The sequence below is a fragment of the Lissotriton helveticus genome, chromosome 8 (genome assembly GCF_964261635.1).
Source record: "Lissotriton helveticus chromosome 8, aLisHel1.1, whole genome shotgun sequence".
NCBI classification, from domain to species: domain Eukaryota; kingdom Metazoa; phylum Chordata; class Amphibia; order Caudata; family Salamandridae; genus Lissotriton; species Lissotriton helveticus.
In genome coordinates this window covers 98,788,632-98,815,991 of record NC_136069.1, presented here as the reverse complement: position 1 = coordinate 98,815,991, position 27,360 = coordinate 98,788,632, and the positions used below count along the sequence as shown (strand labels likewise).

The 27,360-nt window shown below is 46.3% G+C and overlaps 1 protein-coding gene across 1 annotated transcript in view; it reads left to right on the top strand.

Moving 5' to 3' along the window:
- ILDR1 (immunoglobulin like domain containing receptor 1) overlaps positions 1–27,360 on the top strand; it is a 270,205-nt gene that overhangs the window by 165,353 nt on the left and 77,492 nt on the right. The window contains 2 exon segments of the mRNA XM_078656683.1: positions 960–1,109; positions 25,642–25,761. Coding sequence (XP_078512809.1) covers positions 960–1,109; positions 25,642–25,761 — 270 coding nt within the window.

The following is a 27,360-nucleotide window of genomic DNA, read 5'->3' as shown; positions in this document are numbered from 1 at the left end:
CATAATAATCTTGATCAGACAATTTCCACAGATCATACTACAAAATACATTATGAACATTAATTCAGTCAATCATTTGTACAAGACAAATCGGCAAAACTTAATATAGAATATTAGCAATTATAATTTCAATACTTATGTGCAAATTCGCATGTGCAATACAGAGTTTAACCCTAACTATTTAAAACGTCCAGATTTACTATGCTCGACTCACTGGCATCCAGTTTCTTTTTTACAGTATCAAACATTTGGTAAAATTAGCATTCATTATAGTGTCCGTTGGTGTAAAACAAACTATCACAGCTTGTCTACATGTTTGAACACCTCTATCAATGAAGCAATTATTTTGATATCTCTTTCTTTCAGCCATCATTGACGTACATATGCAAACCAAATGAATAATATTTTCTTCCCACTGATAGCATAGTCTGCAGGTAATCAGCATAGTTGGTCTCAGCCAAGGCATTGCATGCTTTAAGCCTGGCAGGTTGCCAAATCTTGCTTTCATTAATATATTTTTGGTTTGTACTGTCCAGGGTATTTCTAGATATGGTTGAACTTTAAGAATCGTATATTCGTTCATCAGGCACTGGTAATTTTTAATGTATATTCATTCTTAATTGACAAACTTGTAGGTTGTAATGGTCAGTAGTTGTGTTGGTACTGACCTTGGCAGCACTGACACAGGCAATGGGTGGTGCAACCACAGTAGTCTCCTGGTACTTTTTTTTAAACAACATAAGCACTGTAAGGCATTTATAACCAGTTCTGGCCTAAAACATGATTTCTTAACAGAGCATTAGCTTTCAATTGTATGTCTCTGTCTTGACTCCAAATGTTCTTGAAGATTTTTAGTTAAAAAAACACCCACTTAAATTTTTTGTTAGAAAAATGATGAGTACTATTGTCGAGCCCTGTGATGATTACTGCTTTTTTAAACGAATGTATTTTTGTTTGCAGCTTACCAGGCAGCATCCAGCCTTGGACAAGACCCAACGAACGACTGCAATGACAACCAGAGGGTTGTGCGAACCATTATTCAGCGGCGTGGACAGAACGAACCAATGCTGGGGGCAGACTACCGCCAGCGCAAGATCACACTGCGCGACCGTAAGTAAAGGTTATGTCAAGGGAGCAAACTCCATCGCTACTCAACCAGAGAATAGTCTCCTCTACAATGGTTGGTTAGGGTTCTCATGAAAAGTACTGGTACTGCGCCTAGAAACCAAAATCTAGTACAGGGTGCTAGAAAAATGCATAAATTCCCTTTCTAATGGGTTTTCTTATGATATGGTTCCTGTAGCGTTTCTAATGTCTTAAAAGAGATGAAAGCAAGTCATTTGTAAAGTGGTCTGTTTCAGAGTTCCTCTGCCCAGAATTGAAAACTACTACTACGATCCCAAAGCTAGCTGGGTGTTTAATCCCCATTTGCTACTAACATTTCTGACATTGTGGAAGACTTAGTTATAACTAAGGCTTCCAGTTGAATGGTATGTATTTTTGGACATTTCGACTTGTATTAAACTATAATTATTTTTTTTGGTCTGGGGTTAGACATGATCTTTTGATTTTGATATATTTATACTTGTTATCTATCTATGTTATATATGCTTTTTAGCCAGCTCTCTTCATCCATTGGCCAGTTGTTCTGTCATCACTTTTTTGTCCCGCCCACTGCAACATTGCCTAACCTTGTGCCCTTTCACAGGGCACAAGGTTAGGTATCTGCGCACAAATAGTTCCCTTCAGTGCCAGGGACTACTGTTGACCTGTGTGCTTTTTGAGTCCCAAAAATAATTTCTGCTTTGTGCCAGTGTTATCTGTTTAGATTAAGGAGAGCCCAACGCTTTTCCCCATAGTAAGAGTCTTCAAAAACTACGACAAAAGGAAAGCAGCATTAAAAAAAACTAAATCCTGACATCCAAGACCTACTGGCTTTGACAGTGCTTGTTTATCATCCTATTGGTATTTATCCATATTTTTGTTTGTGTGCTGAAACAAAATGTTGTTGCTAGTAGTATATTTGGTTGTTTATTTTACAGGTAAATAGATCCGTCCCTCTTTGAGATCTACAGGATGTTAACGTTCTAAGCGCTTTACAATAAAGTAGTCCCATGTCCAGGAGGCTGCAGCACTCTAGTATTAGTACGTGCACCAATGTAAAGCTCTTTAGGCTGTGTTAGAAAACTCATTTTTTTAAAGATCTGTATAATATTATTACCATTTGCATTTATTTTATTTCACAACAGGTCATAAATAAACGTAGCCTCTTTGGGTCATCAAACAAAATAACTTGTGACTGAGATGATGCATAGCGCGGGGGACAGATAAAATATTGCATGATAAATAACTTAGGTGTTTACACAGACTGGAGGTGATCGAGAAATACTCAGGGCATTGAGCCGACTGGTGCATTTCAGAAGTGTTTTCTTCGTTGACTCTTGAAACTGCTCAGCACTATAATGTGCATCAGGTGCTAGATAGCCGATTTAAAAGAAGTTGTCCTGGACAATCCAGAATTCTACTTTGCGGTCCGAATTGGGAGTTTTACCAGACTGAAAGTGATTTGTAAGATAGTTAAGTATCTAACCATAGACGGAGTGTCGGATGATACTAAATTTACTTATCTTAATCTGTGTGACCCGCCCTCAAACCAAGTTTACTTTGGAAACATGGTGGTGCTTTCTCTGACCAAATATTCCAATCGACCCATTTGCTCGGGTGTAATTCAGCATTTAGTTGTGGCGACCTATTCAGAAAGAGAACCACACTCAACCACACTGAACTGTTGTCCTAGTCGTCATGAATGACACCATGTCGAAACACTCAAATGTAGAGCTAATTTCTGTATTTTTTTTCAAAGATAAATACAGAAAACGAATTTTCAGCTTGTATTTGTATGTAAAAAACGGAAAACTGCTAGCCTTAGTTGTAAGATTATTGATGTTTTTCCCCTACTTCCTTCTCCAGATCTTTAATTAGTTTGTTTCCTTTTCTGGATCTATTTTCTAAGTTCTCTTTCCAGACCGGTTTAGGAACTAGTTTGCCACACCAGTGAGTGTCCTGAAACCCACAACATCTGACGCCTTGTGTACGCAGGTGACACCATAACTCCCCTCGTCCTGAAACACGAGTCTGAGGTTCAAGACTGGATGGAAAGTAGCTGGATTTGTCACAGCCAGAAACTAGAAATCCTGCTACGCTGGCTTTGTCACAGCCAGAAACCAGAAATCCTGCTACTCTGGCTTTGTCACAGCCAGAAATCCTGCTACGCTGGCTTTATCACAGCCAGAAACCAGAAATCCTGCTACTCTGGCTTTGTCACAGCCAGAAATCCTGCTACGCTGGCTTTGTCACAGCCAGAAACCAGAAATCCTGCTACGCTGGCTTTGTCACAGCCAGAAACCAGAAATCCTGCTATACTGGCCTTGTCACAGCCAGAAACCAGAAATCCTGCTAAGGGGCGCCCCATGTCCTGGCTCTTTGGGAACGCCATCTCCACCGTCCGAGAGACCGCTCGCTTCACCAACTAAAACACATTTGTTGAATGTTCTCCGTCCAGCACCACACATCCTTCCAACATGACCTCACACTTGTCCTTTACGTTGTAATTTCTGTAGTTGCCTGTTGCAATGATCTTTACAAGATCATCAATAAAAGGATTCCATACATTGCAAAGATCCCATAACCATGAAATGTGAGAACAAAAGCCTTCCCTCTGTGACAGTTGATCCATCCTGGTTTTTGCACAAATTCCTAGTCATTGGAGTCTGACCTACTCGAGCCCGCGTAGAGTATTGGACTCTGCTGGACTTTCGGAGTACCCAAAGTTTACCCAGGATCCATATTGCACAGTGGCTGTTGCTGTGTGGAAAGGCCACAGAAGGTGTGGTTGCACTCTCAAAGAAAGGTGCCAACTGGCACAATCCACTTGGTCTCCTGTAACGGGGTTCTGTCTTGTGCCACCGTTTGTGTATATGTTGCATGTAATGTATGGGGTCCCTCTGCAGCATGGAATAGGACTGGCCTATGGACTCAGTGGTTACAGCATCTCAAGGAAATGTCACATGCATGTTGAAGATCTGCTGGTGTCCCCCATACATGGACGAGCTTCACTTTATCCTGCTGCGTGGCGAGAATGTGTAGTCCACATCTTTCCAGGTCTGTTCTGCCCAGCATCAACACCTGTGCAAATACCCTGCCTTTGTACAGTTCAGAGCCCTGTTCATTCTGGAAACAACCTTGTGTGAAGGATGTTTGGATTGGGCTTTGCCATTCCAATTACACTGGGCATCTGTTTTCCTTCCTCTCCCCTATGCAGTAAGTCACGGAAGGTACCGTGAGAATGGTCGCTTACTTTGGTTGGCTGGTGAGTTTCAATTGGAAGACACTTCTTCAGTACGAGCACTATCGTCTCACCAGTTCCCCAAGTCCACTCTGCTTTTCTTGACTTTAAAAAGGTTTGTAGCACTCAGTGAGAGCCACGGTCACCCCAGCTCCAGTGCTTTATCACTCTTGAGTCTGGGACCCCTGTCTAAACCTGAGGAACCACCAGCGATTCCGTGACCTTCCTGGAAGACGGGGAGTTGGACTCCTCTGCGAGAAGAGAACTGCCCAAGGGTTCAGCCTGGAATGCAACCTGCATGGAGCAGAGACACAGCGAGAAACCAGTCTAGGAGTCTTGAATCAGTCATTGTAACCAAGCTTGAAGGAATAAGAGCAAAGGCAGACCGTGGCTCAGTTGGTAGCTCACCTGTTTCTTCCATTGGAGGGATCTTCTGCTTGCCGCCCTCCCCTGAGTTTGGTAGAGGGTGCTGGACCCAAACCCAGGGTGTGCTTGGCATGTAACTCCTTGATCTGCACCGTGGCGTTTACTCCACCTGCATTTAGCTCCTCGTGAAAGCAACACCCATAAGTCTTTGAAGTGCGTGCATTCGAGAACATTGGTTTGGCTGAAGTGATCTTGAAATCTTTCCATGGTGAGATGTATGGTTCCATACCCAACAACCTAGATTTAGTGGATCCTCCCTTGACCTAGCTCGGTCTGCAGTGGAAGAATCTAAGCAATGCCCATTTGCTCACTAGGGGTGGGCGTAATTTGCGTAATTGTGTTGCGCAAATCTCAGCGAAACGGTAAAAGATCTCTGCGAACATGCAGAAATTCCGCGAACACACAGAATTGCTTGTTCGCGATGCTTTTTTCCTGTTTGCAATTTCTGTTTGCGTGCTCGGGGTAAATATCTCGCAAACACGCATTTTGTGAACGCGAACAAGCAACAAATTTCACAAAGTCACTGAACGCAGAATTTTGGCCAATTTACGTTTTCCGCGGAACTCGAAATTACCCAAATTCCACAAATTCCTTGAGCGGAACGGAATTTACCGCCCAGGCCTACTGCTCACACCTACCATGAGATTGACCGCTTGGGACAATTCAACACACATCCACCCAGATTAGTGAGGTGTGGAAATAGACCTTTCTCCACCCAGCCCTGCCCAATCTCTTGGACAACCTTGCAAAACACATCAATGCCCAACCAACCCTCCCCTTTAGGCGCGTAACCAAAGCATTCTCTGCCTCTCATTCACACTGACCTCTCAAAATGCGGCAAGTAAGAAGGCTTCCATGTGCCTTCAGAATTCAAATAGACAGTACTCAAAAAACCCTTTACTCCAATATTGCGGAGTAACTTTTGGTACGTTATGTTCTCTCCTGATTTTTGGAGTTGACACTTGCTTATTTATACCTTCGTTGTTTCTTTATTCATCATTCTACTGGTTCCTTTTCAGTGGTTTGACACCCGCAAGGGGATGGTCTCTGCTTTCCAAAACCTCAGCACAGAAACAGTTTAGCCACGGATCAGCCATAATCTCTCCCTGAATATTCTGCATAGTGTGTGCAGCTGTAGGAGGAGGATGGCTGATTATGTGCCCTTTTTATTAAATGTCTGTATTTTGGCAATTTGAAAATTACCAGTGGGATAAAATCATAATGGGGGCACAACAGCCTCGAAAATGTGGTCTACGGTCTGGAGGTTGTACCGCTGTGGCAGATCTGGTGAGACTGTGCCCTTCAGTGCTATCCCAAAGCTCCTGGTGTCCTTGCGCTTGTTCTAATAGTAGGATCATAGCCATGGGTTAATGCTTTGATACCCACAGAGCTGCCTTTAGAGTGGGGGTGCCTGCCAGTAACACCACCTCGCTAACAACATTGGGGATATGCTGAAGGGTGTCTTTCAAAACACAACATATGCTCCTGAATAGCCACTTTTATTTTTCAGTCTGAGCTCTTTCACGTTTTAGGGTGCTGCAGCACCACCCGCACTTGTAGTTGGAGCGTCCCTGGGTATATACGCATTTCGCTAAGGCCTCGTCAACAAAATGGAAGGAGGCGGTATTGTTACCAGTAGGCCCTTAAACTCAAGGTCTGCTATATAGTTGCAGTGCTCACCACCCCCATCCTGTCGAGCTGATGAGTGCCTCTTGCCTTCTCTTAAGGACTAATTTGGTAGACAACAGCAGAGAAGTCTGTTATTGAGGCTTGGCCTTTAATGCTGTCAGATTTAATCTGGCAATTCTGATTTTTGTATACCAAACCTAATTTCTCTCTATTTAGGAAATTCGACTTGTATTGCAGTTTATTTAATTCCTCTTCTTTGACGCTTTGCGTAGTTTCAATGTTTCTGGGCTGTGAGCAGTTTAAAGAGGTTTGCAGTAAGGTCCCCAAATTGCTGAATTGGTTGGTTTTCTTGATGATACAGTTCATAACAGAATTTCTTGTTGAGCTTAAACAGCTGTTCAATCAAGATCTTGACACTGCTCTCTGGCGATTTACTTTTGGAAAGCATTACATACATGTTGCTATCCTTGGGCTTTGTTTAGGACTTTTGCCGTGATTTGGGGTAGCACCTTCACAGGGGACTGTAGGCCTGATAATGAAATTGATTACATTGACTTTGGTCTGAAGGGTCATAGCCTTCATCTTTAGTATTGAGTACAACGCTGCCAGGTCAGCCGACGCCTTCCTGCGGCTTCTCTCAATAGTGTTTCTTGTGTTGAGTTTAAAGTCTTGTGTCATGCCTAGGGAGGAGGACTTGTTGGACTGTTGTATGAACGACTCTCAACAGTTCCGTCTTCAAGATTATTATTATAACACATTACACCATTGAGTATCATCACAGGACTTTCCCAGCCCAAGTTAGCTCCTCTTTGCCCTGGGTTCTTCAGCAAGTGATGATCAGTGAATCCCACCCATTCTCTTTAACCCCTTCACCACTGGCGGGATTCCCCCGCTGGGCTGGGTGGCGGGGCGTGTACAGCGCCCCCATGCTCATGACGAGGTCAGCTCGTCATGAGCCACGGTGCTCCGGTGCTCATGACGAGCTGAGCTCGTCATGACCACGTCCGTTCCAATGGAACGTTCAGCACAGCAGGGGAAACAGCCCAGCGTGCGAGCGTTCCATGTAACGGGCGCAGTCATGAGCACCGGAACGCCGTGGCTCATGACGAGCTGACCTCGTCATGAGCGCTGAAGAGGTTAAGAACATTTCACAAGTGCCACATCACCTGACCATCACTAGGAAGAGCCCAAAACAGTACAGTCTTCCTGTTTCCTGCATCTCCATTGAGCTGGATCTGTGGATCTCATATTTGTTCTTCTGAGCAGTGTTGTTGTTGTTTCAAGTTGTTGTTGAGTCATACTGACTGGGTGCAGTCTGTTAGTCCATTAGATGCTCCTGTGGGCCAACTACTGTCGCAAGCACTACCTCCGTAGGGATGTATGACATTACAACGCATGCTTTTACCACGTATGCTTTTACATCGCAAGTTTTACAACGCATACCATTACAACGCATAGTGCTTTGGGGCACTGGATAGTGAATAGTTTAATTTACTATTCCAACTCCAGTCCCCGTGGATAGTAGGGAAGATGTTGGATAGTACATTAAACCTATTCCCTATCCTAGAGCGCCCCCCAGCGCAATGCGTTGTAATGGTTTGCGTTGTAAAAGTTGCGTCGTAAAGACACTGCGTGGTAAAAGTTGCGTTGTAAAGGATGTTTCCCCCACCATAGTGCTGCGCAGGTCTATTGGCCGACGCAGCCCCCCACTCATTAAAACTGCCGCACCGTGGCGGACTTCGCGCAGCAGTTAAGCGGTTAGAAAGGAGCAGATTCAGCGCATTGCAGGACCTTGTATGGCAGCTTCGTGAAGGCGTTGAATGAGGATGGGGTGGGGATCGAGGCGATGTTGAAGGCGTCAGGTCTAGTAGGACGAGGGCAGTGGTGTCTCCTCTGTTGAAGATCATTCAGAGGTCGTCTGTTGCGGCGATGAGGGCTGTCTCTGTGCTGTGGTTGGGCCTGAATCCAGATTGAATGGTGTCGAGGAGGTGGTTGTCATTGAAGTGGGCGGTTTAGTAGTTTGTTGATGATTTTCTCCAAGTTGTTTTGAGTGCATGGATTGATGTCTAATTAATGTATTATGATATATTATAAGGGAATCTATAGTGCTAAAACCCATCAGTCATCCAAAAATGAGTGTGCACTTATTAGTTAAATAAATACAGCACTATTAAATCAATATCTGAAGGCACATCACAATAATATATTCATTCATAAATGTCTGGCAAATACAATATCTTTCTTTCAGTCTTCATTAAATGTCGAAATTCAATAATCTTCTAACTTGGTGCAGCAAATCACAATGCAGTTTCCTATCTGGTGTATCCTTTCACATCACTGCTACAGCCGACACGTGTTTTGCTGTTATACTGTTTTATCAAGGCTTAAGAACATGTTAACATTGCATAAGTAGCTTTTCAATAGTACATCTATTTCTGATTAGTTCTTCAATTAATTCAATATTCCCCTAAGATAAAGTTTAGGTAATCAACAGTGGCAGAACACATTAATTACATTCCCATGTATAAAACAAAAAAGTATGACATCTGGCTTTCTGATATTTTTATATATATATATATTTTGTAAATTTGCATCCAAATATTGATTTGATTCTTTTAACCTTAATCACACCTTAAGTAATACAGGCCTTAATAGGGTCTCGATTGGACTATGGAAATATCCTCTTTCTAGGATCTAATAAAGATACTATTAACCGTCTTCAAATTGTACAGAGTGCTGCAGCTAGGCTGCTTCTCCATCTCCCAGGGCGCACAAGCATGTCAGAACATCTGAAGAAATTGCATTGGCTGAAAATCGCCAACAGAGTGAAATTCAGAGCACTCTGCTACATGTTTAGGATTAATGTGAATGAGGCACCTTCCTATTTATGTAGACTGGCCCAGAAATACTTACCCTCACGTGCTCTCCGCTCCATGTCACAAGCCAAATTTGTTGTCCCCAGATTTAAGCGAGTACGTCTGGGTGGACGCTCGTTCTCTTATTTGGCCCCAGTCCTGTGGAACTCTTTGCCACTCAAACTGCGTCTGGAACCTAACTACCTCCAATTCCGGAGGGGAGTCAAAGCTTGGCTTTTTAATCAGTAGCATCCACATTTTTCCAATTCTATAGTTCAGTCAAACAGATCCAAGGCGCCGGGAAACCATCAGGGTAGCTGTTGCGCCATATAAATGTAATAAATAAATAAGGGTTACTGGTGTTGTGAAGCTTCTTCGCTGGCCTAACAACTCTGTTTCTCCCAAATTGACTTGATCCAAATGTGAAAATATACCATCACAGCTTTATTTTTTATTCATGAATAGCAAAATAAACAAACGGAGAATAAATGAGCAAAATTGCCTATGGATCAATATAGTTGGACATGTAAAAAAATAAATGAGGCAAAAGTCATACTTTTAATGTCCACTACTCTGAACAGCAGATGACCTGAGTATTCGTTACAGAATTACAACTTTGTTTATCAGAAAACATTGCTGAAACCGAGTTTCAGAGTTGTTGAGAAGAGGTAGGTTACTTCTTTTGGAGACACTTTGATTAGCTGAATAGTAGATGTATAGGACAGTGGTGAGAAATGGCGGCTGGTGACATTTGAAAGTGATGGGACGTAAAAGTTAGGTTTGGCTTTTATGTAGCGAGCAACGCAAGCAGACTTAATGGACAAACGTGGGGCCCAGGGTGGGACCTTCTCCTGAGAATAAAAAAAAAAAAAAAGATTGGCAAATGGTGCATTTTGAAGCAAACAAATTTAGTGATAAAGCAAGGCTTATCACTAAGCCTTGCTTAGTGATAAGCCTTGAAATATTAAACACATTAAAAACTGCTCTATATCTTACTGCATCTTACTGCATAAATATGTTCAACAGTTAGTGAAGGAATCAATCTTTATTGTATAAAATATATTTCAATATTCTTCACAAAAGAGAATAAAAACAGTAATGCTATGAACTTATCTATAAATATTCCATAAAAACATTTCATTTACACTTCCTTAAGAGGACAGTAATCTTAATCTAAAAAATTACTGTAATGTGCAATTTGTACAGAGCAACAACTTCAGCCCTTTAAAGCGTGGCTCGCCCAGTGTCTTACACTGCATGTGGCATCAACATTGAAAGAAAATACTCTAACTAGGCTTCAGGAAGCACCCACAGCTGCTGGCTGCAATCAGTCTGATAGAAAATTGTGCAGACGGGTGTTTAAGTGGAATGAGAAAAGTGGGGGCTCTCTAAAAGGGAACATGTAAATTACATTTCTGTGATTCCCTTAGTGTGCCACCCGACCTGTATTTTGGTTTCTCTCTGAGATGTAATTCCACCCAGATATATAGCACAGCAACTGACATACCTAAAACCTGTCGGTACGATTGGCTTTGTCAATGGTTGTTAGCTGCTTAAGATAAATGAGTAACCAGAATGGTTTGTTATAAATAATTAACATTGGAAATTTTTCAATTCTGAAATTGTGAGTCTGTGAATTAAATAAAATTGAGGTCGGTGGAAGGCGTTTTGGCATTCAGTTATGTGCGCTTTATGTTGGATATGTATGCTCTTTTTCTCTGCACATTTTCAACCGCCGCTCTTTCCTCTTCAGCACCCTCCTTTCACTCTTCCTCGAATGCACTTCCCTTCATCTACCTCACTTTACCACTTCCAAACATACACAACACTCGCTCACATTTAAGCCGTTTATTTTGTTTTGCTTTTGCCTTGTACATATTTTGACATCTGTGTACCACCTTCACACACATTTAATTTGAATTACAATTGCAACTGGAATACATGGTCATTGTTCTGCGAGCTATGTAGACTCTAGCCCACTGACCGGCGCTTCAGCCTCCGCGCCAGCGCTCTCAAAGCCCCTCATAAACACCTGGCACAACTCAAAGCATACGCTATGCAAGAGCAATAAGATGCACAAAAAATACAAAAACACAGTATAATGAATTGGAGAATATTTAGGGAATGCAAGATTAAGTAAAACGTGAAATAAGAGAGCAGCTAAATCTAACACGCATTACCTTAACGTTGTCAACATTCATTGCTCGTAAATCAATTCATGATTTTGCCATTGATGTGAAGGGCATGAAGACGGGACCAGTTTTATCGCCATGCAGCAAATAACTGTCTCTATTATAAGCACATATTTTCCCCTTTGTGCTTAACTTAGATATTTGAGGCCACTTCGCAAGGGAACAAAAACCCTGCTTATCTGTTGGATCAGTTTCGCAGGAGAACAAATACAGGTGCACCACTTCTAAAGGGGCCAGTGACATGCAGCCAGGGCCTGGGGGAAACAGCCATTACAACGCAACTAAAACAACGCACTACCATTGCAAAGAAACTTTTACAACACAGGATCCATTACAACGCATGCCATTACAACGCATGCCATTACAACGCAGCTGCTATTACAACGCATGCCATTACAACGTAAGTATGGGTAAGTATTTAATTACATCCAACACTTACCCTACTATTTCGCCCCCCTGGAGTTAGAATTGTAATTTTAACCCCTACACTATCCAACACTTACCCTACTATTACACCCCCCTGGAGTTAGAATAGTAATTATAACCCATACACTATCCAACATTTACACTACTATTACATTCCCATTAATAAAAAAAAAATACTTTCCCATACTTACGTTGTAATGGCATGCGTTGTAATAGCAGCTGCGTTGTAATGGCATGCGTTGTAATGGATCTTGCGTTGTAAACGTTTTGTTGTAATGGCATGCGTTGTAATTGCAGCTGCGTTGTAATGGCATGCGTTGTAATGGATCCTGCGTTGTAAAAGTTTCGTTGTAATGGTATGCGTTGTGAATGTATGCGTTGTAACGTCATACATCCGGGCCTGCGTTGTCACAGTGGGGTAGGTTAGCGTGATTAGAGGTCTCAGCACAATAGACCTAGCACATGAATAGCATTATAACGCTTAACTATTACCGTGGGCACGGCACCAAATCAGGCATGGTTACATCCACTCCTATGTGTGACAAATGGGAAAAGGTGGGATCTATGCCTGCGAATAACGGATGCCAGGAATCACACGGGGATGGAGACTCCGCCGCCCGAAACCCTGACGCTGAAAGTGTCACTGGCTTACAGTGGATACCACCATTGACCGCAATTGCAATGGAGTGTTTTAGAAAAGTAAGCTATGCGTTATGGGTCAAAAATCAGATAGTTGATTTACTGCCTGACTTCCATGCCCTGCTTCAGAGCGAGACTGGGCAAGTAGCCTGTGACAGACCACCCACACCTAAATACATGAATTTGTTTAGAGATACAATCGTACCTCTAAATAAATAGATCTGTTTCAAATGTTTCCAGGAATGTGTAGGAATTTCAGTGGGGCTCAGCCCCAGCGCTATATGGAGAAATCGCCCCTGGTGGTGAGCTGGATCTGACAGTGGATTCCAAAACACGCTGACTCCTGGTTCTTTTCCCGACTTGGAGAAGTGCTGGTGTTTCAGGCATCCTTTGAGGATTGGAGAGAAATGTCCCATATCCGCAGCTGGTAGCTTCTCAATGCCAAGTTTTTAGAGCGCAAAGGACACATAAATGATGGACGGAATGCAGAACAAATTAAACATTCACCCCCAGTCAAGCATTCTGGGTTAAATCCATAGTTTTTCTGCTCACCATGCCACCCCAGTTATGACCCAGCCATATGCAAATCAGTCTTGCCCCTACTCCTCATGTGAACTGACCAGCCAGAACTGCCAACCCAGGTCCTCCCTGGACTAGAAACAAGCATCCAGGGACCGGTTTCGGGATATTACTCCATATCAGCCAAGCTAGCTTGAATCCAGTGGCACTGTGAGCCTGGGACCACGTCTGGGCATACCCCGGCTCACTTAAGGCGAGAAAGCAAAAGACACACTATTGATGGACGGAATGCGGAACAAAGCAAACATTCACCCCCAGTCAAGAGATCTGGGTTAAAACCAGTGTTCTTTTGCTCACCATACCACACCAGCTTAGACCCAGCCTAAACTGGAATGGCATAGTGAGCAAAGAAACAATGGAGTAAGGCCCAGATCTCTGTACTAGGGTGAATGTTTGACCTTGTTCAGCACTCCGTTCTTGAATTTTTCTTTTTGCCTTTGCCACCCGAGTGGGACTGGTATGCCCAATGTGGATCCTCTGTGCTCTCCCTGCCACTGGAGTCAAGCTAGTCTGTCTGGTGAGGGGGTGATACCCCGAAACCGGTCCAGGGAGGACCTGGCCTGGCTGTTTGGGTTGGACTGTTTCCATGGGACGCAGGGTCAAGACTGATTTCCATATGGCTGGGTCTAAACTGGAATGGCATGGTGAGCAAAAGAACGATGGATTTAGGCCCAGATCTCTGTACTGGGGGTGAGTGTTTGACATTGTTCGGCATTCCGCTCATAAATTGTTCTTTGTGCAGTTTTTAGAGATGTTGGATATTTTTGAAGGACTATTTGAGGGTGAGATGTTGTCCCTTTTTGTAGGGCACCCCACAGGTGACATGGGGATCCTTTTTATGACACCCAAGGGTGAGTTAGAGTTCCTTTTTGTAGGGCACCCTGAGGTGGAGGTGAAGGAGAAGACCTGTCACCTCTGTCACTAGGAAGAGGTGACTGATGAAGTAACTCACCTCATCTTATGGGCAACGTTGTATGCGTCCAGCTGAAGTATTCAAACTTTGGAAACCCTGGGTTTAATGTGAGTTTCATGCCTCCTCTGGTGACCTTGAAGACATTACTACATTTCAGGAGAGGTGGAGTGGGCAGTGGATTCTGGGGGCCAGGCTGGGGAGACATCTAATGATATCCTGCCCCTATGCAAATGCAGTTATTGCGCATTTAATAATATTGACCAAATGCATATATCTGCTTTTGTGCTTGAGATCCTGGCTGTGGCGTAACTAAACTTGAGGTGGCATCCACGAAAAGTGCAAGGAGGGACCCCTTTATGGACTTACTCGGGAGCTCTCAGGCTACGGTGCTCGGGGGGCCCCTGGAGTTCACAACCCCCCTCCTCCCCCCCCCCCCCCCCCAACCCCCTTCAGACCCTCCTCCGCACTTCGGGGACCTTTGTTACGCCCCTGGATCCAGGGATGGGTTCCTCAATATTCTGGGTACACTGTGCTGTTTCCTACTTCCCAGGTGCACCCTTGCATCTCATTGGATTAAATACCCCCAACCGATCTAAATAAAGTGTCTGTAGACAATGCAAGAAAGGTCGTGCTGCTTGGCACAGGCGTCTGCATGTTTCTAATAGGCAAACCGTGGCATGTTTTTAATTGTGCCACGTTTCTCCCCGAAGCCTTTGCAATAGCAATAGCATAATAGTAGAAGTATTAGGAATGGGGGACACATGTAATCGAATAATATGCACACGGATGAGCCAGCGGTATACTTTCTGCTGGCTCGTTCGATTCAGAAGAAAATTGTAGATAATATGTAAACCGTAGCTGTGCCTGGAGCGCTCTCTGGTGGGAGCACGAAGGTACTGCTCCTAGCCCGACGCTGCTGGTGAGAGCTCCTGGCAGAACGTTCCAACAAAAACTTGTTTTCATATAGCGGTTCGGTCGCATGTAAAGGATCTGTAAATAGCAGGTGTGACTAATAACATAATGGTTCTCAATTTACCCTCCTTCTAAGTGCTGAAAATATCTGCTAAGAGTACCAATTTTAATGGGACTCAATTTGATGGGCTCAGAATGATGGAAGGCAAAATTGGTCTTGCTAGATTCGAACTGATGACCTTATTGTGGTGGTGTGGGTCAGGGCCTAGTCACGTGGGGGGGCAGATACACAATGACGGGACACACACACTCTAGTACTGGTTAGCCGGGAAGACCACGAGCGGTCTTACCCGGGGTTTATTATACCCTCGGGGCGTGCCCGCCCTGAGGGGTGGAGTGGATGCGTGAACATGGATACATTGTCTAGTAGAGCCCGCCTGGCTCTCTACATCCCTCCTTTATTTCAGTCCGCTTCATTCTCAGTTCTTGGCCTTCAGGGAGATGCGCACACAAAGTCTCTTAGCCTGTGGCTCGGGCCAGGGTTCGGCCGGAGATGGTACCTTTGGCTTCGACCCTTTGGTGACTGGGTGACCCCATCCGGGGACACCTCTACTTCCTCTCTGCCGGCCGGGGAATTAGCGATAGATGAGTTCGGCAGCGGACTTGGGACTCTCATTGGGTCTTCGATTGGCATTTGAACGTCTGAGTTTCTCACCGGTGATGACACTGCCGGAGACTGTCTGACGTTCCATGGCCTATCCTCTTCTTCTTCTTTTCGGTCCCCCGCTCTTCCTCTCGCCGGCTTAAAACATGACACATTCCCGGTTACTCTTTGGTCACCTTTCCTGACTGTCACCATGGTTCCTTGGATTTTCTCTATGGTCCACAGGTCCGGTTCGTACGGGGTCCTATACTTCCATCCTGGGTGTCGATCATGGACCACCACAGCGTCCCCTTCCTGAAGGCTTGACTCTCTCGCGTGTCTGGCCGCACTTGCTTTCCGGTTGGTTGATTCTCTTCGGGATTGAATGGCGTTTTCGTCCCTCTCTGGCGGGGCCCATGTGCGTGCAGCTGGGATGGTGTCTCTGGGAGCTCTTTTAAACAGTAGATGTGCCGGGGCACATTTGGTGGTGCTGTGGGGCGTCTGCCTGTAAGCTCCTAGGAACTGGTCTAGAGCTGCTTCCGGATCATCTCCGTGATCTACGGCGATCCGCAGGGCTCTGTTAAGGGTCCTAATGAGTCTCTCCACCTCTCCATTTGCCTGGGGCCACAAGGGGGTGATTTTTCGATGCTTGATTTGGAGGGCTTCCAGGTAAGCTTGAAACTCCCTGCCTTGGAAGGGAGGGCCATTATCTGATTTGATTTCCTCCGGTAGTCCCATTGTTGCAAAGATCTTACTCAGAGTCCTTTTGACCTGTGGGAATGCTGTGGAGGGGATCACCTCCACCACCGGGAATTTGGAGAAGGAGTCAACTAGGACCAGTGTATGCCGGCCATCCGGGAAGCTCCCACAGTCCAGGCTCAGGTGAGTCCACGGTAGTGTCGGGGGGGGGGTTCAGTTATGACAGGTGCTGGCGCCGGATCCCCTCCGGTAATGAGACACGCGTGACAGGCTCTCACCATCTCTTCTACTTTGATGTCCATCGCCGGGAACCAGACACGACATCGTAGCCTGGCCTTCGTCTTGGCCATTCCCTGATGTCCGACGTGGGCGAGGGTCAGAATCTTGGCCTGGAGGTTTTCTGGCACGACTATAAGGTGCCCTCGCAAGACCACTCCTTCATCTCCGATGCTGAGCTCGCTCTTGATCTGCCAGATCTGCTGGCGGGCGTGACTGACCTCAGGTCTGAGCCCTTGTACCCCATCCAGAAAGTGCGCCCATTGGTTTTCACGGAGCGCATGCTTGACTCTGCACAGCGTCTCGTCTTCTTCCGTGGCCTTCCCGATTTCCAGCAGTGTCATGGTCTCCGGGCATGCGCTTTCTGAAATCATGTGCACAAAGGCGTCCGCCTCGTGACTGTCCTCTAGTAGTGTGGCCGGTTTAGTGCTGTCCGGGTGTCTTGACAGGTAGTCCGCTGGATTGTTGGCCCCAGGGCGGAAGATGACCTTAAAATTGTACCCTTGTAGCTGGACGGCCCACCTTTCGATTCGTGGAGGGGCCAGTCGCGATGATCCTGCAAATAGGGGCACGAGGGGTTTATGGTCCGTTACTACCTGGAACTCTTGGCCGCACAGATACAAGTGAAAATGCTGGCACGCCCATTTGATGGCCAGGGCTTCTCTCTCGATCTGGGCGTAACGGGTCTCCGTATCTGTGAGAGCTTTACTCGCATAGGCCACCGGCTTCCATACATCGGCCCCATACTCTTGTAGGAGTACCGCTCCCAGGCCCACCGGGCTTGCATCAACCACCAGCTCCGTCTTTCTCTTCGGTTGGAAATACGTCATCACGGTGGTGTCCAGGAGGCTGTTCTTTATCGCCTGGAACGCTGTATTGGCCGCCACCGTCCAGTCCCACTTGTGATCATGACGGGTGAGCAGCCTCAGTGGCTCTGCCAGGTCTGCAAGGTTGGGGATGAACCTCCCGCAATACGTTGCCATCCCGAGGAAACTCCTGACCTCTGTCGGGTTATGCGGGGTGCTAGCTGTCCGGATGGCCTCTGCTTTCTTGGGGTCAACTCTCAGGCCTTCCCGGGTGAACGTATAGCCAAAAAAGTCTATTGATTCCTGGTAGAACGCGCATTTTGACTTGTGGAGCGTCAGACCCTGTTCTGCCAGTCTTCTTAGGGTTGCTCTCAGGTGTGCGTGGTGCTCTTCAAGTGATCCAGAATACACCAGAATGTCATCACTCAAGTTTATGACTCCAGTCAGTCCGGATAGCACCTCCCTGATTGCGTTCTGGAACACTTCGGCTGCCGACGAAATCCCGAAGCTCAGCCTTTTGTACCTCCTTAGACCTATGTGGGTTGAGAAAGTGGTGATGTAGCGGCTGTCCGGCTCCAGCTCCAGTTGGTGGTATCCCGCGTTTAAATCTAGTTTGGAGAACCACTTTGCGCCGTTGAGGTCCGCTATGATGTCCTCCATGGTAGGGGTGATATGCCTTTCTCTCCTCACTGCTACGTTGGGCAGGCGCATATCCACACACAGCCGTATCGCCCCCGGCTGCTTGGGTTTGGGTGCCACTACGAGAGGAGAAACCCACGGTGTGGGCCCCGTCACTTTCCGATAACTCCGAGATCTTCGAGCTTCTTTAGCTCTTCCTCCACCTGCGGCCGCAGGTTGAATGGGACTCGCCTGTGTCTTAGGGCTGTCGGGCGTATCGACGTGTCTATGTGTAGCTTGAATTTCTTGTTCTTTAGCTTCCCCAGTCGTCGGAACAGTTCTGGAAACTCTTCCATCAGGAACTCCGCATGTGACTGGTGCACCTGGTTTGCAAAGAACACCAGTCCAAGGTCTTCGGCGGTCTGACAGCTTAGTAGCGTGCCCTTCTTCCCTTCCGTGACGTGGAATTTTGCTTCGGTTGAGTACCCCCCTTGCACAATTGTTGTCTTGATCACTCCACGTAACGGCATAGGTTTGACTCCTCCGTACGTGTATATCCTCGCTTGGGAGGGGACCAGTTCAGGCTTCGGCATCATCTTTTCGTACTGGTCGGAGTCCATGACGTTCACGGATGCCCCAGTGTCTATGAGTGCTTGGACCGTCGTGCCATCTACCTTGACTGAGCACATCGGTGGGGGCCTCCTTCGCGTAGACGCCGTGGATGCTCTACCCACGTATGAGACAACGTAGACTTCGTCGTCTTCATCGTCCTCGTACCGCGGAGGTCGCTCTTGGGCATGGCTGTCTGGTGGTGGGTCGACATCCTCTGCTAGCGACAGCTGGTGTACTCTCCTTTGCAGACTTTTCGGCCTGGTCGTTGCCGGTCTGTACTTTCCGCTCCGGCACACTTTGGCGAAGTGGTTCAGTCTGCCGCATTTTGAGCACGTGCGTCCCTTCGCTGCGCACGCTGCTGTGGCGGAGTGGGTCTCTCCACAGTACCCGCACGAACTCCCTGGCGCTGTCGTTTGTTGCGGCCGATTTGCTGCAGGCTTTCGGTGGATCGCCTCCACTCTCTCCATCTTGACTTGCACGGGTTTGGTTGGCGCTGGGGTGGCTACTGGGGTGTACAGCGCAGTTTCCATCTCCTCCGCCCTTACGTCGGATAGCTCGTGCGACCTCGCGAGTATCAGGATCTCATCGAGCGATATCCCTGGTTGGCGCAGGATTAGTTTCCTTAGCAGCTTTGAGCGGCACCCCACGATGATTTGGTCACGTATTTCCTCATGCGGGTCCGTGAACGGGCATGTGTTCGCCAGCCGGCGTAGCCGTGCGTAGAATATGTCTACTGACTCGGATCCCGTTTGCCATGCTCTTTTAAACTTGAATTTTTCAAAGTCGATATTCAGTTGGGGGTCAAAGTGCTTGTTCAGAGCGGCCACTGCTGCCTCGTAATCATTGTCTCTCCCGGTGTTGGGAAGAGTCTCGAAAAGTTCAACTATCTCCGTGCCGCCATACAGGATCAGTAGGGACCTCTTGACCTCGCCATCCGTCTCCCTAGTGCCCTTGAAGTAATGGTTCAGTCGACGTACCCATGCCTTCCACCTCACAGCCGCAGTGGCTGGATCTGATGCTTCGCTGAATGGTGGAAGCGGCGCCGCTCCCGAATGTGTATGGTGGCCGGTTTGTGGGCCGGGGGCCGCGGCTTGGGCCGGTACCTGATTGTTTCCCGCCTGAGCTGGTGGTGGCGGCTGTGCGGCCGGGGCTGGTGCACCTCCTTGCTGCACTGGGGCCCCATCTACGAGGGACATGGTTGCCCTTGGATGCTATGCTCTGCTGTGGTTTGTCCGTTTCCGCCCTGCGTAGGACCTTGCTATGCCTGCCGCTCTCCCTGCACCTTCCTCGGCTAGATATCTTGGGGCAGTGGTCGTGTGTGGACCCTTGGCGCGCCCTTTTCTCCCCTCTGCGAGGTAGTGCAGCCGTTTGGTTGTGCCAGTGCTTGATTCCCCTCCGGTCCGCAGACGCGGCCACGTGGAGGCAGGGATGCCCGCAGTACTCCCAGCAGCCACTGGGGGCCGCTTCGTGTAGTTCGCGCTCCTCGCGCAGCGTGTTCACAGGGCCCGGAGCAGCAACCGGCAGAGGAGGCCGTGGCCGGAAGGCGTCGCGCGACGCACCGCTGTGTGCGCGGCGAAGGCGGGGTGGGTGGAGGCGCGGCACGGTTCTCCGCCGGCCTCCGCAGCGTGGGAGCTGCTGTCGGGTGTATGCTCCGACGACAGGCAGACATCGCCCGGAACACAGGCCAGGTAGGCCGACAGGCGCTCGCAGGGGGGGCTAGCTTTGCGCACTCACCCTGGGCGCTCCACGGTCCCGGCCCTGCCAGCTGAAGGCGCTTCCGACGGGAAGACGCGTGGGCAGGCCTCGGTCCAGAGCAAGGCAGGAGTGGACACCGAGCGCTCGGTGTAGCGCCGTCACTTCCTCGTCTTCTCCTGCACGCGCAGGACAGGCCGGCCTCGTCGCCAATGTGGTGGTGTGGGTCAGGGCCTAGTCACGTGGTGGGGGCAGATACACAATGACGGGACACACACACTCTAGTACTGGTTAGCCGGGAAGACCACGAGCGGTCTTACCCGGGGTTTATTATACCCTCGGGGCGTGCCCGCCCTGAGGGGTGGAGTGGATGCGTGAACATGGATACATTGTCTAGTAGAGCCCGCCTGGCTCTCTACATCTATGTCTCGGCTTAAAGCCTTGAGTGGACTGCACAGAAAGTGCCTTCTGTCGAGTGTCCTGCGAACACAGTCCAGCTGTCACCTCCATGTAACCCTCGTAAGCCGCCATGCAAGCCACCAGTAATCCTAGTTTCTCGATGAACTTAGAAGAGTTTGTCACTTAGTGACTGGCTTCTTTGCAGATTGTATGGGACTGGCTGTCCGTTGTTACGGATTATTTTAAGTGACTAGTATTTAATGTTGATGTTGACCTCTTAAAACGGCCGTCAAAAGATGTTATAATCGCATTTCTTATGTTGACTGAAATATGATGTATGACATAACTAAAGCAGCCTTTTGCAATAGTAGAACGGATTTCATATGAATGTCTTTAAGGATAAACTGTTGGTGTTTCATTAAACTATATGTACACACTAGGGTCAAGAAGAGCACACTCCTAAGCAAATGTAAAGCAAGTGATATGTGATCACAAAAAATTAAGACAAACAATTAAAAAAGGTCCAATTGAGAATATCTGTAAGACTTCTTTTCCAGATAAGGTACAAAATAAATTATACTCCATATATGTTCATTTCTCCATTTATTCACAAGGCTTCATAAAAAAGAGTCAACAAGAGCAGCCAACACGTGTTTCGTCGGTACATCCAATCCGTACCATGACTTTTTCAAGGCTGAATGAACGGATCAGAGCGTGGTGAATCGTGGCCTCGCTCATTAATCTAGGTATAAAATGTCTGGTCTTGGACCTATATCATATAAGTGGTGAGCACTGTCCGATAATCTTCAATGTAAGAATTAAAAAGTCAAAGCTATGTTTCTCATACAGAGGGACAATTCCAACATGAACATTCAAAATTAGCAAGTTGTAGATGTAAAGTGGTCGAAATCCACCCAATGTATAGACGGTCCCCGGTAGGTACGCAGTATAGGAGAAAATCTACAGGTATGCAGTTCGTTGTAAAGCGGTAGAGTAGCTGTGAGCTCGGTGTATATCTTCATGTCCGCATGATAACGCGTCCTAAGCGCTTATGTCGCGTTATCATGCGGATGTGAAGATACAACGAACTGCATATGAGAAACATAGCTTCGACTTTTTAATTCTTACATTGAAGATTATCGGACAGTGCTCACCACTTATATGATTGTTAGTTTGTGTGTGACAAATTAAAAGACCACCATTTTGATTGTGTGAAGTTCACTGTGGGTGTGCACCCTGAATATCGCGAAGCCAGAACGTCAAGGGAGGTAATATCAAATCTAAAATATTGAAAGGCAAGTATCGATTTTCTGCACCTAACGCCAAATATTTGTTCCTTGACGGGTGTGTGTATATATATATATATATATAAAGTAAAGTAAAGTCCACATTTGTAAAGCGCACAATCACCCGTAAGGGTCTCTAGGCGCTGGGGGCCGTCGGGAAGATTAAGCGAGCTATTGGCCAGAGTCACATGGTGCTGGGCTAACCTGCTGCCGGAGCCGGGGATCGAACCGTGGTCCCCAGATTCCAGCGTCAGTCAGCCTGGCCGCGGCGCCACACCTCTCCCTACCTATATATATATATATATCTTCAGGGTACGTAGATGTGGAGTAAGGAATAGTAAATCAAAACGTCCTCTATAAGCACTTACCTTTCGAAACTTTAGTATTTGATATTTTATCCACAATATTCTTGCACCACGATAGTCACTGCGTCGATATTCAGTAGTGCAATCACAACTCTGCAATTTTAAGAAGTCGCCCCAGTGACTTTTTCTTAAAAATGTTTTTCCGTGCAAAGCAGTTTTTTTTGTTTGCTGCACCGTTCCTTTACAGGAAAATGTAATTTTCACCATTATTCATCCCACTAAGTAGGCTTTGCAACTTTGTTGCGTGCATCACGTCTCAGCTTCATGTTTTAAACAAGCCGAGGAATTGCCCTTATTAGATTGGAGTGGCTCAGTCGGAGTGTTCCCAGGGCTGGAAGCAGGACCGGCTTTAGCGCTGGTGGCGACCATTGCGACAATAATTTTTGGCATCCCCACACACCATGACTGCCTCCTTGGATTCTCTCACTACCACCGGGCAAAAGTGCCCTTCATCTCTCCAATCATAAGTAATTATTAACCACAGTGCCCCAACCTGAGGTCAGCACCCCCTCCACAGGTCAGCGCCCAGTGCGGCCACACCTGTCGCACTGCCCTAAAGCCGGCCATGGCTGGAAGCATAGGAAAAGTAGAACCTGCAGCATATGGTGTTGTGTCTTGTAGCGTCTCGTGAGATATTTGTAGGCCACGGAACCTCTGAAACTAGGTACTCTGCAGTGGTTATCTCAAGTATGCACTGAAAAGGGTTCACAGTCGGGGGTGAGATATTGTTGTGTGAGTTGTCTCTGCCAGTGCTCCTCTTTCATCTGGTGGTCACAGTGAAGAAGTTACCTGCTCGCCTTTAGTTAGTTATTTTATTTGTGCCTTTTGTTTAGTGCACCGTTGCCGGAAAATGCTATGGCATTTCACAGATAGCATAAACTAACAGGGCTACATTGAGATGGGTAGGGGTTGAAATACTGAGCAAGCAAGCCAGCAGTTCATTGCAACGTATGCATCAAAGTCTTTGCTTTTCCCAAGGCTCCTTGGTGTTGGTGCCAAGCACACGCCCTCATGGATCTCATACTTTGTGTTGGTGCTTTATTGGCAGATTTAAATAATAATCCCTGTCGCTACTCAACTTTCTGAAGCTGATTGTATTCTGGTGTTATTAAAAGGAATAGTTTGGCTCAGCAATATCTAGATGTAACAGCATAGCTAGGCATAGCATTTAATCAGTCTGTGGCATGCTGAGGGATGAGTAGTCAGGCAGATACTGATGTGATGTATTTTGTAGGTGGTTGTCAAGTGCTGTCAGTGGATTTGGGATTTTCTGCTGTTGTGATTGATTATTAGACAAAGTAGATTGAGGTTAGATTTATGCATCATTCTTATTCAAGATCAGTTCTAGACTTTTTGACGAATATCTTCTTGCTTGAGGGGATCACAAAAAGTGTAGTCTCTAGCAGTGGATTTGAGTTTCTTTCAAGAGAAATGCGGAAATGTTTAGGTACTACAGGCATAGTACATAAAAAGTGTAGCTTGTACCATCCCCAGGTTAGAGGCTTAGTTGAGAGGGCCAATATGATGTTTGGGGACTATTCGTTCAAATTCTGTAATTAATATTCTTCTGGTTGGTGGCTTGCAAGTATTCATCTGGGCTTATTGCAGTATGTCTCACTCCATGCCAGGGATTTCTCTTCTTAAAGTATTAAGAGGGTGTAGAGCCATTGCGCTTTTCAGTTGTTGATGGGTGCCTAATAGGGTTGTTGATTGAATGATCAGTAGTTTGTAGAGCACTCAAATACCAATAAGGGTGTCCTTGTGCTAGACTGTTGCAGTAACTTTATCTGAAGAAAGGAAGGAAGAGGTGTGTAATGTGAAATCCAATTAAGAAAGAAGCAAAGTATGACAGAAATATCTGTGCAATGAAAAGTAATTTAGCGGTCTGTGAGAAGGGTAAAGTAAGATTGACAGAAAATGGTAAAAAGTTTTACTTAGGTTTGAACTGGAAGAGGTGGTGAAGTGAGTCAAATATAATAACGTGTATATGGTATCTAGGCAGTGGTGGAAAATGGAAAGAGTAACTAGGACAACAACAACTATCAAAGCCAATAGGTCTGGGCTTCATGAGCTAACACATGCAGAGTTAGCACATTAGAGTGCAACCCACAGAATGGAGACAGCAGGAGCCGACAGAGAAGGCTGCAGTGGTAAAGTAGTCCCTCAAGCAGCTTAATGTAAACATTGGATTGGGGGTGAAAAGATATATGGAACAAGCCAGTAGCATGAGGTAAGGAGATGAATACTCCAACGGGCTGAGCCGTGATTGACAACATTTCAAGCCCATGCTGAAAGAGGCTGTTCGAAGAAAGTAAATTGTAGGAAGAGCAGACTAAAACCTCATACTGTTTACTGAAATCAGTAGATATATTTGACACCTGTGTGCTTAAACCCAGACCTAAAACGGCCACCAGGAACCAGTCTGCAGGGTGTTGAAGCTGGTGATGGTAGGGATATGGGTTCCAAGAGAAGCTGTATTGGTGGCTCCCAGCTGGCTCAGTGTGTTCATAGCAGTGCTCTTGTTGACCATACCCATGCTTCAGTTGTTTGTCCTTTTCCTTTGTGTGTTTATGTTGTAGTGTGCTGCTGCTTTCTGAAAAGGTGAAGTGTGCTCTATCCTGTTGAATGTCTCCAGGTCATGAACGCTCTAAAAATGCTCTGTGTGTAGTGCTTGTTTGTGTATGTTCTGACCAGGCCTTACAGATGGTACTTGAGATACTGCTGTATGGAGTCTCTGGTAGGGCTCTTGGTTATTTCCCAGGGTCACATTAAAGGTACACGCGTCTCTTTTACCGAACATCTCCTGGCTAAATGGACCCCAAGTACACATGTGCTCAAAGATACTTAAACGGTAACAAATGTTACCATTCTTCAGCTTTAATTTGACAGTCTAGTGCATTCTGGGATTTGTAGTTTTAGTTCACTTCCATTGAACCAATTACTAATGCACCCAAAAACAGTGACTTGTGGTAGAAAATCCCAGGATTAGAAATATAGTATCCTGTCGACAAGGAGCATGGCGGCCACCCAGGAGTCCATCAGATGTAGTGGCCTCAGTGGGTGGGTCTTATGGTTCATGTGAAACAGAAGGAAAGCTAGCAAGTAAGATGATCAGAAAAAGAAAACTCTGAAATTTGAAGAAGATAATAAAACACCAGCAGTACAGCGGGGCAGCTAAAGTAGACACCAGCTAGACATAGCCTTATGTAAACATTGCCATTAGATGTTGATGGGTGTGAGTGAAAACTGACTATATAAGAGAGATGTGGATGTCTAGAACCTCTGCCTTTGCACGAGGAGACGCTAACGATTCATGTTCCTTCTTAATAGGCGCAGATCTAGTCCTTAATGAGGTCATGTGGTGGGACCACGGCGTCTACTTCTGCTCCGTCGATGCTCCAGGGGACTCCGTGGGTGACAATGACAAGGAAGTCAAGCTGGTTGTGTTACGTAAGTGCTACCTTTTTCCACTTCACCCTCTTGGTTAGGTTTTGATGTTTCTTTCTGCAGATCTGTTCTGGCACTACCAACAATTGTCCTTGTTGAGGTTCTGCGCCTGCGATTGAGGGAAACTGATTATTCTTAGTAAAGTAGGGCCAGATGTAGGTAATTCCCATTTACCGATTCTAAAATACCGAATTTTACCGATTCGGTCTTTCAGAATCGGTAAATGGGATGTAGGTAAAGATTCGGTACATTTTACCGAATCGGTAATATTCGGTATTACCGATTCGGTAAATACAGAATCGGTAAATACCGATTCGGTATTTACCGAATCGGTAATAGGGGGACCATTTACAAGGGTGGCAGGGTGTCACATTGACACCCCTGAATAGTGCATGGGTGCACAAGTGGCACACATACATGCCCTAAGGGCATGTATGTCTGCCACATGGCACTGTTCAGAAAGCACAAAATTGCTTTTATAACGGTTTTCGTTATTTACCACCAACTTGTAGTTGGTGGTAAATAACGAATCCTTAAATGTGAAAAGCACTCAAGTGCTTCCTACATTAAGGATTCGGTAATTTACCGAATCGGTATTTAAGAATTCGGTAATTTCTACCGATTCCTTAAATTACCGATTCGGTAAATTACCGAATCCTTAAATTAGGCCCTACATCTGAAAGGCCTAATAACGGTCGGTAACGGCCGAAATTCGGTAATTGGCTCTTAAACAAAGGGATTAAATGATGCTTCCTTTCTTATTCCTCTGAGACCTTGGTGTTCGATGAAGGGGCAGCGTCTTGGTCAGGCAGACTACAAACCATTGAAATAAGGCACCTCTATCAACTTGGAAAGAAGGACCAACAAGCCGGGAACTTGGCAGATGGATGGTGACCGCATCAACACAGTCGTTGAATACAAATACCTTGGCGTTTGGCTGGATTCCAGAGGCAACTATCTGCAGTAAAAAGAATCAATCACAACCAAAGCTCACGCCCTGCGAGCCGCTTTTATGGCCTCTTCCAAAAACCTATTGGGCCCTCGCTCGGATCCAATTCTTCAGGGTATAAGGGCGAAGCTCACTCCAGCAATCACACATGGAAGTGAAACCATGTTGGGTGTGGATGCAAAGCTGCCGGATGCGCTGGTGTCAAAAATCTACAGATCCGCCTGCCTTCTATGAAAAATGGCCTCCCCTGTATAGGGTCTTGAGCTAAATGTGGGAAAGCCGTGTAGGTACCTCAAACTTTGCCACAACTTGAAAGCTTCATTACCCAGCACGCTGGATATCCTCACACCACAAGATCTAATGATCCTCCTTGAGGTTTCGGCCCACAGACGTTATTTAGAAGAAAGTCTTGAGAACTTGCAGGCACAGGAGATATGGAACCGGCACGTTAATCACAGAACTTTTCAAAAGCTGTAAATGTTTGTGCTCGGCAGTTGAGCAGACTTCAGGACAAGAATGCAATGGCACAGCGCGACCATGCATGGACAGCCATAAACACATATAATGTGAGAGGGGAGCAGCTATACTTGGGATCCAACTACTCCAAATCCATGAAAAGCAAGTTCATGGGATTCTGGTTTGGGGTACTGCCC